This window comes from Vicugna pacos, chromosome 5, assembly GCF_048564905.1.
Source record: "Vicugna pacos chromosome 5, VicPac4, whole genome shotgun sequence".
Classification (NCBI taxonomy): domain Eukaryota; kingdom Metazoa; phylum Chordata; class Mammalia; order Artiodactyla; family Camelidae; genus Vicugna; species Vicugna pacos.
The window spans coordinates 20,019,356-20,034,245 of record NC_132991.1 but is presented as its reverse complement, the minus strand read 5'-3'; the positions used below and the strand labels follow the sequence as shown (position 1 = coordinate 20,034,245).

General features: G+C 36.1%; 1 protein-coding gene across 1 annotated transcript in view; it reads left to right on the top strand.

The window, feature by feature from the left end:
* The window catches only part of LOC102544705 (low-density lipoprotein receptor-related protein 1B), a 316,032-nt gene that overhangs the window by 253,430 nt on the left and 47,712 nt on the right, over nt 1-14,890 (top strand). Inside the window, exon 45 of the mRNA XM_072962065.1 lies at nt 653-814. Within this exon, the coding sequence (XP_072818166.1) occupies nt 653-814 (162 nt within the window). The remainder of the gene's footprint in view (nt 1-652; nt 815-14,890) is intronic.

The following is a 14,890-nucleotide window of genomic DNA, read 5'->3' as shown; positions in this document are numbered from 1 at the left end:
CTACAAGTGACAGTCCTTTACCATGAATAAAAACATGAAAATGACATAGAATAGGACTCAGTAAGTGCTTATATACTAAATGCAGCATGTGTATTTAAATCAAATCAAACAACTGATATTCATAAATCTTATTGTAGATGGCACACCCATGTTAAACTTGTTAAAATACTCATTTATAGTAAGCCTAAGCTCATGCTTTATGTAGATACAGTAGTGGCTGGTACATGATGACTGCACACTGGGGAATATAATTGTCTCTATTTTATATTCTAATGGCCAACACAATCTGCATTACCACATGAGTAGAACAGAAATAATTGAAAAAGCAAAATGGACATGAAAAGAGAAGTTCAAAGGATAGCACAAGCGCTTTAAAGCTTAAAATACACGTATGCACGTATAATTATTCTTAAATGAGCTCTGATTGTTTTACCCGATGTGAACCTGAGTTACCTTCTAATCTAGGCTTCACTGGGAACCTGGGGAAACTGAGACCCAAAGAGGTTATGTTACCACATAAAGTCACAGATGAAGTAGTGGACAAACTTTGCCCAGAATCCTGACTTCCTGATTTCTTACCTAGTGTGGATTCCATGTAAATAGACAATTTTTTTCAACCAATTTCCTTTTTATTACATTTTTTTCCCAATAGGGAGACCCACCTGCAGCTGTGCACTGGGGTTCACTGGACCAAACTGTGGTAAGACAGTCTGTGAGGATTTTTGTCAAAATGGAGGGACCTGCAGTGTTACCGCTGGGAATCAGCCTTCCTGCCACTGCCAGCCTGAACATACTGGAGACAGATGTCAGCACTGTAAGTGAATCACCTCCCCGAGACCGTCTGACCATGTGCTGTGACGCATGCATAAAGTAATCTTATCACCTATATCTTCAGTCCATCCATTGTCTCAATTTCAGCTACCCCCTATTTTTCAGGTTCACCTTTCCTCAACTCTAACTATTCTTCGCATCCATCTATTACTTTAAAGATTCTCTTTCTTCCTTTCCCAGCGGAGATTCCATGGTCCATCATTAAAAATCATTCCCTTGTATACACCCTTAACAGCCTTGCTCCGTCTCCCCCTCTCTTGTACTTTTCTAGAAAACCATAATCGTGGTTGAATCCAGTTCTTCATCGGTCCTGACCTGGCACCCCGTTAATGAATGCAATGGGAAAAAAATACATAATCGTACGGACTGGTCTCACCTCAGTTTTTATCACTAATCTCAAATGGGCATTTGCTAGGGTTTCTACTGTACTTCATTAATCCACTGACCCTCCTGGATGTCGACGTCAGATCTCCTTTTCTCTCAGACCTCCACTAACTGCACCCCAGCTTTATTCTCAGCTGAGGAACGTGCTTCCTATTTCATTGATAAAAGTAAGAAGTTGTTCAAAGAGAACTGCCATAAGCGCCCACCACCAGATCCCTCAAATTCTTTTGTCCTACACCACAACCTCTGTCTTCCTTCTTATGGCTAGGGACCCGTGTTACGTCTAAAGCTATACTATCCATTCCTGCATTAGATCCCTCTTAACTACTCATGGACACGTCTCATACAATTGTCCCCTCTTTCTTCTGCTTTATCAATATTTTCTTCTCTGTATGGTCCTTTTTAAAAAAAAAACTTTTATTTGTGCTTGCATCCCTTTATAGCTACAACTTTGTTTCACTGCTCATTTTTTTTGAGGTATAGTTGATTAACAATATTATATTAGTTTCAGGTATATAGCATAATGATTCAGTATTTTGTAGATTATAAGCCATTAAAAGTTATTACAAAATAATAGTTATAATTCCCTGTACTATATAATGTATTCTTGTGCTTATCTATTTCATACATAATAGTTTGTATGTCTTAATCTTATACCCCACAGGTAACCTCTAGTTTGTTTTCTATGTTTGTTATCTTGTAAACACTTATTTGTTTTATTTTTCAGATTAGTAATATTAGTAATTCAGTATAAGTAATATCATATGATATATGTCTTTCTCTGACCTATTTCACTGAGCATAATATTCTCTAGGTCCGTCCACATTGCTGCACATAGTAGAATTTCATTATTTTTCACAGCTAAGTAATATTCCACTGCGTATATATATTTTATTTATCCATTCTTCTGTTGATAGACACTTGGATTACTTCCATATCTTGACTATTTTCAGTAATACTGTTATGAATTTTGTGGTGCATATTTCTTTTCAAATTAGAGTTTTAGTTTTCTTTTTCTTTTTTGATATATATCCAGAAGTAGAATTCTTGGATCATATGGTAGTACTATTTTTAGTTTTTGGAGGAACCTCCATACTGTTTTCCATAGTGACTGCACCAATTTACATTCCCACCAACAGTGTACAATTGTTGCCTTTTCTCCACGTCCTTTCCAACTTTTGTTATTTGTAGACTTTGTTGATAGCCATTCTATCAGGTGTGAGGTGATATCTCCTTGTTTTGATTTGCATTTCTCTAATAATTAGCAATGTCCAACGTGTTTTCATGTAAACCATCCATGTCTTTTTTGGGAAAATGTTTTTTCAGGTCTTCTGCCCATTTCTTGATTGGATTTTTTTTCTTTTTGATACAGAGTTGTATGTGCTGTTTATATATTTTGTATATTAATACCTTGCTGCTCACATCGTTTGCAAGTATTTTCTCCCATTCAGTGGATTGTCTTTTTATTTTGTCAATGATATCCTTTGTGTGCAAAATATTTTAAGTTTAACTAGGTCCCATTTGTTTATTTTTGCTTTTTTTCTTTTCCTTTTGCCTTCAGAGACAGATCCAAAAACAAATTGTTATGATTTATGTCAAAGAGTATTCTGTCTATGTTCTCTTCTAGGAGTTTGATGGTTTCAGGTCTTACATTTTGATCTTTAAACTATTTTGAGTTTATTTTTATATATGGTATGAGATAATGTTCTAATTTCATTTTTTTGCATATGACTATCCAGCTTTCTCAGCAACAACTGTCTTTGCTTCATTGTATATTCTTGCCTCCTGTGTCATAGGTTAATTGACTGTAGGTGTATAGGATTATTTCTGGGCCCTCAATTCTTTTCATTGACCTATGTATCTGTTTTTGTGCCAATACTATAGTGTTTTGATTACTGTAATTTGTAGGGTAGTCTAAAGTCTAGGAGGGTTATATTTCCAGCTTTGCTTTTCCCCCCCCCTCTGGATTGCTTTGACAATTTGGGATCTTTTGTGGTCCCCTATAAATGTTAGGATTATTAGTTGTAGTTCTGTGAAAAATGTCATGGGCATTTTGATAGGGATTGCATTAAATCTGTAAGTTGCTTTAAGAATAATGGCCATTTTAACAATATTATTTCTGCCCAGTCCAAGAGTTGAATATCTTTCCATTTCTTTGTATCATGTTTAATTTCCTGCATCAATATTTTATAATTTTCAGAGTGTACCTCTTTAACCTCCTTGGTTATGTTTATTCTTGGGTATTTTATTCTTTTTGAGGTGATTTTAAATGGAATTCTGTTTCTTTGTTCTCTCTTTCTGATATTTCATTATTAGTGTATAGAAAAGTAACAGATTTCTGTATATTAATCTTGTGTCCTGCTACCTTGCTGAAATCATTTATTAGTTCTAATAGTTTTTGTATGGAGACTTTTAAGGTTCTCTGTGTAGAAGATCATGTCATCTACAAATAGTGACAGTTTTAATTCTTCTCTTCCAATTTGCATAACTTTTATTCCTTTTTCTTATCTGTTTGCTATGGTTAGCACTTCTGTGTTAAATAGAACTCATGAAAGTGGGCATCCTTTTTGTTCCTGAATTTAAAGGAAAGACTTTTAGCGTTTCACCATTGATTATGATGTTCACTGTGGGTTTTTCATAAGTGGCCTTTACCGTGTTGAGATACGTTCCCTCTCTCACCACTCTGATTGAGTTTTAACATGATGAATGTTGAATTTTGTCAAAAGCTTTTTCTGTGTCAATTGAGATGATTATGTAGTTTTCATTCTTCATTATCCTATTAAATTAATTGACTTGCAAATATTGAACCATTCTTGCATCCCTGGAATAAATTCAACTCTATCATGCTATATGATCCTTTTTATATATTGCCATATTCAGCTTGCAAATATTTTGTTGATTTTTGCCTCTATATTCATCAAAGGTATTGTTCTGTTCTATTCTTTTTTTTTCTAGTGTCTTTGTCTGGTTTTGATATCAGGGTAATGGTAGTCTGAAATGAATTTAGAATTGTTTTGTCCTCCTCAGTGTTTTGGAATAGTTTGAGGAATATATATATTAGCTATTCCTTATATTTTTGGTAGAATTTCCCTGTGAAACCATTTGGTCCTAGATTTTGTTATTTAAAAATAATTTTTAAAATTATTATTGTTGTTGTTATTAAATTTACTACTAGTGATCATTCTGTTCAAATTATTTTTTCTTCTTGACTAAGTCTTGGCAGGTGGTATATTTCTAGAAAACTGACCATTTCTTTTACAGTATCCAATTTGTTGGCATATAACTTTATTGTATTCTCTTACGACGCTTTGTATCTCTGTGCTATCAATTGTTATTTCTCCTCTTTCATTTCTGATTTTATTTGAGTCTGCTCTCTTTTTTTCTTGGTGAGCCGGGCTAAAGGTTTATCAATTTTGTTTATCTTTGTCAAAAAACCAGCCCTTGATTTCACTGACTTTTCCATTGGGTTTTTTTTTTTTGGTCTCTCTTTTATTTATTTACTCTCTGATCTTTGTTATTGCCTTTATTTATTATGGCTTTATGGGGATTTCAGGGTATATAACTCTGTTTTTCTCTCGCTGTCTTTACAAGTCTCTCTTTAGCTTTATTTTTGCCATTTAATTATGATATGTCTTGGGGTAGATCTGTTTGAGTTCATTTTATTTGGGACCTGCTGTACTTCTTATACCTAAATTTTCTTCTTCATGTTTCAGAAGTTTTCAGCTATAATTTCTTCAAATACACTTTTGATATGCTTCTCTCTCTCTTTTGCCCATCTGGGACTCCTATAATACAATTGTTGGTACATTGAACTTACCACAGAGACTCTTAAACTGTTTTCTTTTTTTTTTAATTTGTTTTTCTTTTACCATCTTGATTAGGTGATGTCTAGTATTCCACCTTCCAGATCACTTATGCATTCTTTTCTATCACGTAGTCTGCTATTCATTCCTCCTGCTGTGTTTTTACTTCAGTTACTGAATTCTTTATTTGTGACTGAGTCTTTTTTATATTTTCTTATTCCTTGTTAGAATTTTCACTGTGTTCATCTATTATTTTTCCTTTTCACTTAACATTCTTATTACCAATGCTTTGCATTATTTATCTGATAAATTGTTTCCATTTCATTATTTTTTCAGGGGTTTTTCTCTTGCTCTTTCAGTTGAGAGTAATTCCTCTCCCTTTTCACTTTGCTTAACTTTCTCTGTCTCTGTGAAGTATGTGAAACAATTACCCATTGCAGTCTTGAGGGTGTTCTTACGTGGGAATGTTCTTATACAGATTATGTGTGCCCAGTGCCTTTGGTGGGAGAGCTGGATTTGTCCTTTATGCAAGTCATGTCTTTCCTCAGAGTGTGCTGGCAGTGGTTACCTTGATAAGAGGCAGGGCTGGAGACAGAGGGGCTTCCCCTGGAGCCTGGTGTGAGGTGTAACTTTCCTTCTGCTCAGTGGACATATCTGCCCTATCAGGGGTGGAGTCTGATCCCAAGTTCCTGAAGCAAAAGCCATGAGGGTCGTCCTCGTGCTGCCTCAGTTTTAAGTGTGCTCTTTCCCCTCTTCCAGCACCAGGACCCTAGCCCCAAAGGGGAGGAACATCAAAGCAAGAGAGTCCCATGTGGGCTTTCAGCCCGTTTCAGCCACAGACAGAGGTCCGAGCTGTCTCTGACACGCTGCCTGTGAAGGCATGAGCAATTGTTTCATTCTTTCTGCTCAGATGCAGCCTTGGGTCCAAGTCCTCTTTGTCCTTCACAGCCAGTCACTCCCCATATCCTCCATCCCCCCTGCCCTGCTGTGGAATTGCACTGCAGAGCGGGTGAGGCCCGTGTGGACTCTCCATGTATGTGGGGCGTGGACTGTGGTGGAGTAGCCACAGTCAGAGATCTGGGCAGCTCCTGAAGCACTGCTTGAGTAAGTGCCAATAGTGGCCACTGCTGCCCAACCCAGGCTCTGCCTGGGACCTGTGGCCACTGTGTCCCATGGTTGAGATTTTTCCCCCATTGTGACAGCCCCAGATTCAGTGCCACACTGTGACATGCAGTTAGCGGTGCTGGAGCATTTGCTTAGCTTGGGCTGGGTGCACACAGAGGTTTCAGTCTGCCCTTTCCACTCTGCCTTGGGGGCAAGCCAGCATGCATGCACTCCTCACTAGCAGAGCCCATGCTTCCCACAGCCTGTAAGTCCCAGTGGTCCTCCAACCAGCCAAAGGGGCTCACCTCCCCTTTGTGAGACCCAAGGACAAGAGCACCTGATCCATGGCTCTCACTGCCCACTTCTCTAAAACACTCACTTCTTTTCTGTATAACTCAACACATTAGAATGATCTTAACACCTTTTACGAAATACAGTTTACCAAACATTAACTCCAAAGATTTTGATTCTGTTTGCCTGAAATAGGACATTCTTTACATTTAAAGTTTTCCAGATACTTCACATATATGACTGAGAATGAAGCCCACTTCACATATATGACTGAGAATGAAGCCCACTTTCTAGATGATTTCAACTAATTGCATGGCTTTTACTGCCATTCAAATATGAATGATTCCAATTTTATATTTCCAGCTGAACCTGTCTCCTGAATTCCAGATGTTTATACCCAAGTGTGTATTTGACTCCTTCACTTGGCTTTAAATTAAACTGATCTTCTCATCCAAAAATTTGTCTACCATAGTATTCCCTATGTCTGTAAAGGGAAATATTCATTGTTCAGGTCCAAAAATCTTGAAGTTATTTTTGATCCCTCAATTTCATACCCCAACTTTATTCTCACACTTACCTTTAAAACATACCAGAATCTGGACATTTCTCACCACGTCTCTTCTCACTGCCTTTCAGAAGCTGCTGGTATCTGTTACCTGGATTGATTGTTACTAACTGATCTTCGTGATTCCTCTCTGTACCGCTCTGTATTTATTGTCAGAACAGCAGCCACGGTTGTATGTTTAATCCATTAAAAAAAAAAAACGGGTTTTCTATCTCAGTCACATTTACTGAGATCTTTCTCCATCTAGGCACTCATAATTACTTCTTTTTTTTCATTAACTATTAATCTGTTTAATCCTTTGAATAAAGTAGCTATCATTTTTATTCTCATTATGCAGAGGAGGCTACTAGGAAGGCATAAATAGCCTCCTGAAGATCACACAGTACTAATTGAGAGCCAGGATTCAAGCTCATACAGTCCAACTCCACAGTCCACAGCCTAGGAGTTACTTAACACTCTGGTTCCCAGATTGTATGGTACCATTGAGGACCTCACAGAGAGTGGCCAGGGTCTCTGGTAGGAAGCAGATGGAACAACATGGACTCAAGCTATAGGTACTGACTTATTTGAGAATCAAAAACAATATTAAATAGTTTGCCTCTGATATTACAGCAGGAGACCACTTCTGCAGCAAAGGGATCCAGTTTAAATTGGTGTTTCCTTTCCTGTGTGGACATTCTCCTCATATTAGGCCAGCCTCTTCTTGACATGTAGAGATGCCACTGTTCTAATCCATTGCCCATTTCACATCATTCACCTGACTTATCTCTTAAACGATATGCATCACAGGCCAGCAGAGTTTATCTGGCAAATACCATCCATTATATGCACGTATCCCCCTCAGATGTTGCTCACATCCTCATCTCTCTCTCATCTCCTGCCTCTCAACGTAGCATGGTATTCTAACACAACCCCCATCAACTAATTTATGGGGTTTTGTTGTTGTTTTTGTTGTTGTTGTTGTTGTTGTTGTTGTCGTTTTATCTTTTAGCTCCACCATTCTCACCACCCTGAATGATGTCCAAACAAATCAGGGACAATGCCAACTATGATCCTGCATAATGCAAACCCTACTTAGTCTCCGAACTATTTTAGCAGACTCTTTTATTCAGATACAACCACACTGGTCATGCTTCCCCATATATCGGCTTCCTTGGCGTTGTAATTTTCTCATGCTATTCTCTTCCTTTGAAATGCACTTTCTCCAGATTTCTCCTCACCCTCATCTCTCAATGCCAAATGCTGTCTATCTGCCTCTGTTCAATTTAAACATCATTTCCTTTTTGAAGTTGTTCACAACCACCCTCAGTTTGAATTAATCTCTCTCTCTTCTAAATTTTCAAGTCACTGCTTCTTTGTCTCTTTTTGGCTCTATTCACTTTTACTGAGTATTTATTTGTGTGCACTCCTTCTGCTTGTCTGGGATGACCTCTTTGAGACCACACCCAACCATGACATTTGTTAGATAAACAAATGAGCAAATGCATAATCATAGATAAGTAAATGAAAGCAATTTGGAGACAAGGTAGTAAAAGAATAATCAGTTTAGTGCACAAAAGCTGCATTTCATCAGGGTATGACCATCTGGTATTTTTGTGTGGAGCTGTTTCTCAGTTCCCAATTGGTCCATCCTCATGGAACATGTCTTTTTGTTGTTGTTGTTGTTTAATTTAAGTTGAGGCATCACCATACTTGATCTTTTTTTTCTTGAACTAAGTTAAAAAAATATTGTGCCCATCATTGTAATGATTTGTGTTCTTAGAAAGAATAAATTCAGTTAGCTTCTATTTTAATTGGCAACTTAATAGAATCACAATCTGAGGTAGCCTGATGCATTATAAAAGGCTGCATTATAATTTTAGTATCACTATTAGCAGTCAGAGAACTTCTCATCTTTTACAGCAAAGCACTTATTAAAATTAACCAATTAATCCTTAGGCACAGGTTAAGTAACTTGCTCAGGGTCCCAGAATAGTCATATTATAGTCAGAATTGGACCCCAGGAGTTGTTGATCAAGATATCAACAGACATTCCTGCAGTATGTTGATGCTGTTCTTTGGCAGCAAAATAAGTCTGTGGGCAGTGTCCTTAAAATGATAAATCCAACAGCTGACAAAAGCATAATAAATGTGAGTTGGCAAGGTTCAGTGGACCTGGTGTTCTGTCAAAATTGTATCTTGCATATACAAAATCTTCAGCATAAAAGAAGAAATGACAGAATGGTTCATTACAGTGCCTAATTAAAGGTCCATTAGTGGGAGGTAAAACATCAGTTCTTAGTTGTGCTGAGGAAAAACATTTCACAACACTAATGGCAGTGTAGAATCCTGAGGTCTGAAATGCAAATTAATTTTAACACCAGCACCCAGGGAGGAGAGACAGGGATAAATAATGGCAAAAGTAAAATTAAGTATTCTTTAAGTTGAACAAATATAGCTCCATTTCATGCAGTTCTGGAGCAAGGATTCCTAGTGTGCATCAAAAAAATAATAATAATAAGCATGGTATTTTGCATAAAAATCTGGGTGGAAAATATGATGTCAACAATATCGGAGGTTATTTGTAATTAACCAGTGATGGTAGTAGGGCAGAAGAGCCAAGGACCAACTCCATCTGTGTCTGAGAGCTAGGTATTCAAATCAGTAGACAGTGTCAGTCTGTCTATTGTCTCATTGTTGTTTGCAAAGTCCTCTAGTGACCTGCTTGGGGAACCATTATAATTTCAATTAGAACTTAGCTTATTAGAAATATACCTGTATGGCTTACTCCCACTGATTCCAGTCAGTACAGGCATTAAGTAGTATCTCAAGTTTATGAAGTCTGGAGTATCTGACAGTAATCCAAACATACGGTAACTGGTATTAGAACCGTTATCTATCAAGTGACTTATAAGAGTTAATGAACCACAGTTTTGAGCCTACCATATGTAAAGACACAATGGGATGGGTTTTTTTATCATTTTCCTTTCAGAGCAATTTTATTGCATTAGTCAGTTGGTCAGTGAACATATGTGTTGTTGTTTACAATGAGCCTGTCAGTCTGTTAGACATGGAGGAAACAGTGGTGTCGGAGATATTTCCTGCCCTCAAAGGATTACAGTCTAATGCATGAGTCTGGAAAGTAAACAAATTATTGTAGGACAGTTTAATGAAACACAAAGGCTGCCAGAGCCCAGGAAAGAACACAGAGTTTAGCTTACAGGAAAGATTTCTTGAAGGAATTGTCACCTAGGCTGAGACCAGAAGAAACAAGAAGCTAACCAGGTGAAGAGGCAATACAGTGAGTGAAACAGCATTTGCAAAGGCCCAGAGGGAAAGCCTTTTGAAATTTACTTTTTTCTGTTTCTATTTAATTTTCCGAGGGGAGGGCTGGCGAGAGAACTAACAATTACTGAACATATATAATGGATTGCTAACAGAGATAGGTCCTGTTATACATTATTTTATCTGATGTACAAATATATGATATTGTGGCAAAGGCTCATACAGCCCTGTGAGGTTAGTATTAGTCCAACTTTACAAGTGTCAAGAAATGACACTAAGCCATGCTCCCTAATCTGCCAGGTTGGGGAACATAGGAGCCACAATTTGCAGCCTTGTGGGTCTGACTCCAGACGGCTTCTCCTGATGTATTTTCCTGTCATTAACATCCTGCCCATTCTAGCCCCATCTTTTTAGACTCACTATGAGAACATTCAAAGCTCAGGTGGCACAAAGGCTCAACCTGGTCTTTTCAAGTTTCTCCTCCGTTGAAAAGAGGTGTTAATATTATTTTAATCTTGAGTTGATTAAGACTATGGCTAGCCCAAGCAGAAGAGATCAAAGGACTTTAATAAAGACCAGGAAAATAGAATAGAATGTTTCAGTTGCCTCTGTTCATTTGAAGGTCAACTAGAACCGACTCTTGAACTCCAAGAAAGGACCGTGACTTAAAAGTGACATTACCCAGTAAGAGTAGCTATTTCCAGATTCTTGGAACTTTCCCACCTAGAGTGTCAAAGCGTTCCCAGTTCTTTTCTCTTGGTGAAAAGATTGGCATTGCCTTCATTCAAGCCCTTATCTTTTGCCTGGGTTTTTATAACACATTCCCTTATGTACCATTTCTTCCAACCTTGGAACCTAGTTCATTATCTCCAAAATGTACCCCCTGAATTGATCATACCTCTTTTTCTTTACACACGGTATCCTGAGTGTCTGTCCAGCCTAGGTCCCCCACTTTGTCCTCTTAACTTACCTTTGCTCCAGGACCTTCAGCACTTCTCTTCAGCACTTTCCCTCTGTATGATCATCATTCATATTCCTAACTGTCCCCTGCTAGAATATGAAACAGGCCATGGCGTCTTGCATACCCATCAATCTTGGGAGTTAACTCACTGCCTGGACTTGGTATGTGAGTGAGTGTAAACCGAGGAGAAGGATTCTGTTTCCAGCCTGCTAAGCCCAGTTTTTTGATTTTTGTTTTTGTTTTTCTTGTTCTCTGACAAGATTCCACTGAAAAGGCAGAACCAGCGTTCTGGGCCACCTTTACTTACCAGCTCATTAGCATTTACACTCTATCCAAACTTTGTGCTTTTGTTTTAAGATTGAAAAATACAGTTGAAAAAAATAGAATTAGGTTTAAATTAGTGTGTGTGAAGGAAAATAAATACATTTCTTTTTCATGTGACCAGGATAGAGAATAGTGAGCTAAGGGTTAGATAATGTAATAACGTTAACTTTTTTACTCTAAAATTCTTAGAAAGAATTGTCAATTATAAAAATATTGTTGAAGGTAATTTTGATACAGTAATAAAACTAGAAATACTAAAAAAAGATTAAAAAAAGTTTTTTACATAGATTTTTATTATAATGTACCTTCATTTAAAGGAAATATAAAAAATAATGAGGGAATAGTTTCAGGGAAATGTGCTTAAGTGAAAAATAATTTATTGGAAACTGAGGTAAATCTAAGAAGATAGTATGTCATATGTGAGTCGAAGTACCTATTCTGATCATTAAAATTTGTTTTTTCAATTGATATATATTGAACACTTATGGTTATCATTTTTTGTTCTAGGCATTAGGAATACATCAGTATAAAAGTTCTTTTGAAAACACTTGCCTTATTTTGGTGAATAAAAAAACCAGATAATATATTTTTTCAGATTAAAAGCCAGACAAAGCCACGATTTATCTGCATTCTTGGCTTTTTAATCCCAGAAAGAACAAAGCTTTAGGATCTGGCCCTTTAGACTTTCTTTTGTTTGTTTCAGTTGAAAAAACAAAAGCAATCCTTAATGTGAAGGGCTCCAGGGCACCAGTGGGCCTCTTGATCAGGGGCCAAGTGGTCTGCCCGACGCCTGGCCATGTTCAGGGGGTTTTGCCCCATGCCAAGCTGTGCTGTGTAGCTGCAGCAAAGGCAGAGATTCCTGAGCCTTGTCCACAAATGGCTTATGTACATAGTCAAAAAAAATGATTAGTCAGAGATGAAAAATGAACTTTATTACATACCATTTAGAAGCATACTTTATATTACTGTGTACAATTACGTTTCAAATTCCAACATGTTTATAAAGTTAATTATATATAAACTTTTATTTCAGTGTCATGTAACTTATAGTTTTAATGTAATTATGTTTTAATAATTAACTTTTACTAATTACATTTCATAATTTCAGTAGGTATAACTAAAAAAATAAAGAATGCTTAATTACTTTTGCTGGCATCATAGTAGCAACTTTCCTCTGTGCCAGCCTCACTTCATTTTGAGATAACTCTAATCTCACAATACACTTGAAGCAGTTCCTCACCTGTTATCATGCCGAGCTTAGATGATTTCATTTTCCACTTTTATACCACATTAGTCCTACCAGCAGGTATGTACCCTTCTTTTTCCAACGTAAGGAAGACCAAATATACAAAGTAATATGAAAGACTATGAAAAACAGCCTTAAAACTGCCGAATTGAATGTTGAGGATAACCTATTACACAAATAATGGCTAATAACTGTCCATAGAAGGATGTAGGGATTTATATTGAAATAAACTAAACATGCCCGGTTGGGAGCCCTCAAAAAAAGAAAAGAAAAGCTATTATTTTATATGAATAGAAGCCACCTGTGAGTGTGATTCTGCTGCACTTGGTGTTAAGTAAACTGAATAAATTCATAAATAATTATCTATAGACAGAATTGGATATTTGAAAACAATATAGTACATAAATCATGCACAAAAACAGAGATTGAAAAAAATGTTTACTTGGGTCTTACCTCAAACCAAGCAGGTTGTTTCTAATTATGTAAATCTGCAAACATTATTTTTTAAATAATTATATCAAATGTAAATTTAAGAGTAATTTTAAAACAAAGTGCTTTATATCAGATTTGGAATGTCAACTGACATGTTCAGAAAAAATGTCATGAATCAGGAATCTTTAAATGCTTTAAATATAAAACAACCAAATAAGATTTCTGTCTTAGAGTTAATATGATAACCTTCACGTTTAACTACTTAAGATTTTATCACTATAAACTGCTATTATTATTCTGTTTCATGCAAAACAGAACCCCTTTTGGTAATTGGTAATTAATAGTCTCATAGAAACAATTTTGTGTTTATCTTGATTATTGAGAAAAATGGCAAGTGTCAATATGCCATCAACAGTTCTCAAGGTAAGAAAAAAAAAATTCTCCAAATCTTAAACTTACAGCTTCTGAGTTCCAGAATGCAATAAGCCTAAAGAAGGAAGTAAGATTTATAATTTATCCTATGATTGTATAACTCATCAAATAAAGAAGAACATAACTTAAATCAAAACAGTGTATTCATAATTTAATTGTTCAGTTTCATTCTCATGAATGCAAAAATATAATTATCATAAAGTTTGATTTAAATAAGTGAATATATATTAAGATCCATTGTTTTCTAACAAATGAAGTAACATTAAAAAGAACAAAGTTAAATAAAAAGGGACTCCCAGAGATAGCCAATAATTTCTCACAATATAGGTGCTTAATTATATGGAAATGAACAATTATTAGGAAAGCCCACTTATTGGAGATTGCCACTAAACAATCCGATACATCCTAAGTATAGGACGCCCTGACAAACAGAAAGTCACTTGGTTCAGAATATAATTGGGAAATCAGTCCAAAGTCCAAGCAGCTAATTTTGAATTTTTAGACCTGCATTACCATTTGAAGATTCATGACTAAATCTATGATAATAATACGATATAGTTTTCAATTTGATGAAGTAATTTGCACTTAGTTATTAGTGTTAAGAACTCAGAAAATCTATATTATAATGATGTGAGGGAAAGCTTTCCTTGAAAGTCAGTAATATAAATAATCAACATAGTAGCAGAAACAAACGAACTGGTGTGGATATGACCATGTAATAAATGGCACCTTGTTTAACTGAGTACTCAAAAATTTAGGTTACTTCTGTGGTACCTTCTAGAGCATGAATAACTAGAATCAAGTAGAATTTTTAAATTCCTGGTTTCAGTGCTCATTAAAGTGAAAGGCAGTGTAGGCTTCTGATTCTTTTAAGAATCTCTTGTCTAAGTAAAACAAATAAATCTTTTTGTATAGAATTTCAGTGGGTTTCTGGGGCTTCATTGATTACACACTTTAAGTTCACTGGAATCTATCAAGCTGGAATCCAGATTTTAGGAAGAAGTATTAGGGTTTAGAGGTGATGAAATGGAATTAACCCAGTCTTCCAGAATTATTTAAAATTACATAAAGTATAAATTTGTAGACTAACAAATAGTATTCTACAACTTTGAATTTTCACATTATTATCATTATCACAGGTGAAACTGTTACATGATTTTGCAAAAACAATGATAACAATTATAACCATCTGCTTCTCAGAGTTGTGAATTTTAAGACACTATCTATAAAAAAAGTTTCTTTTAAATTTTAAA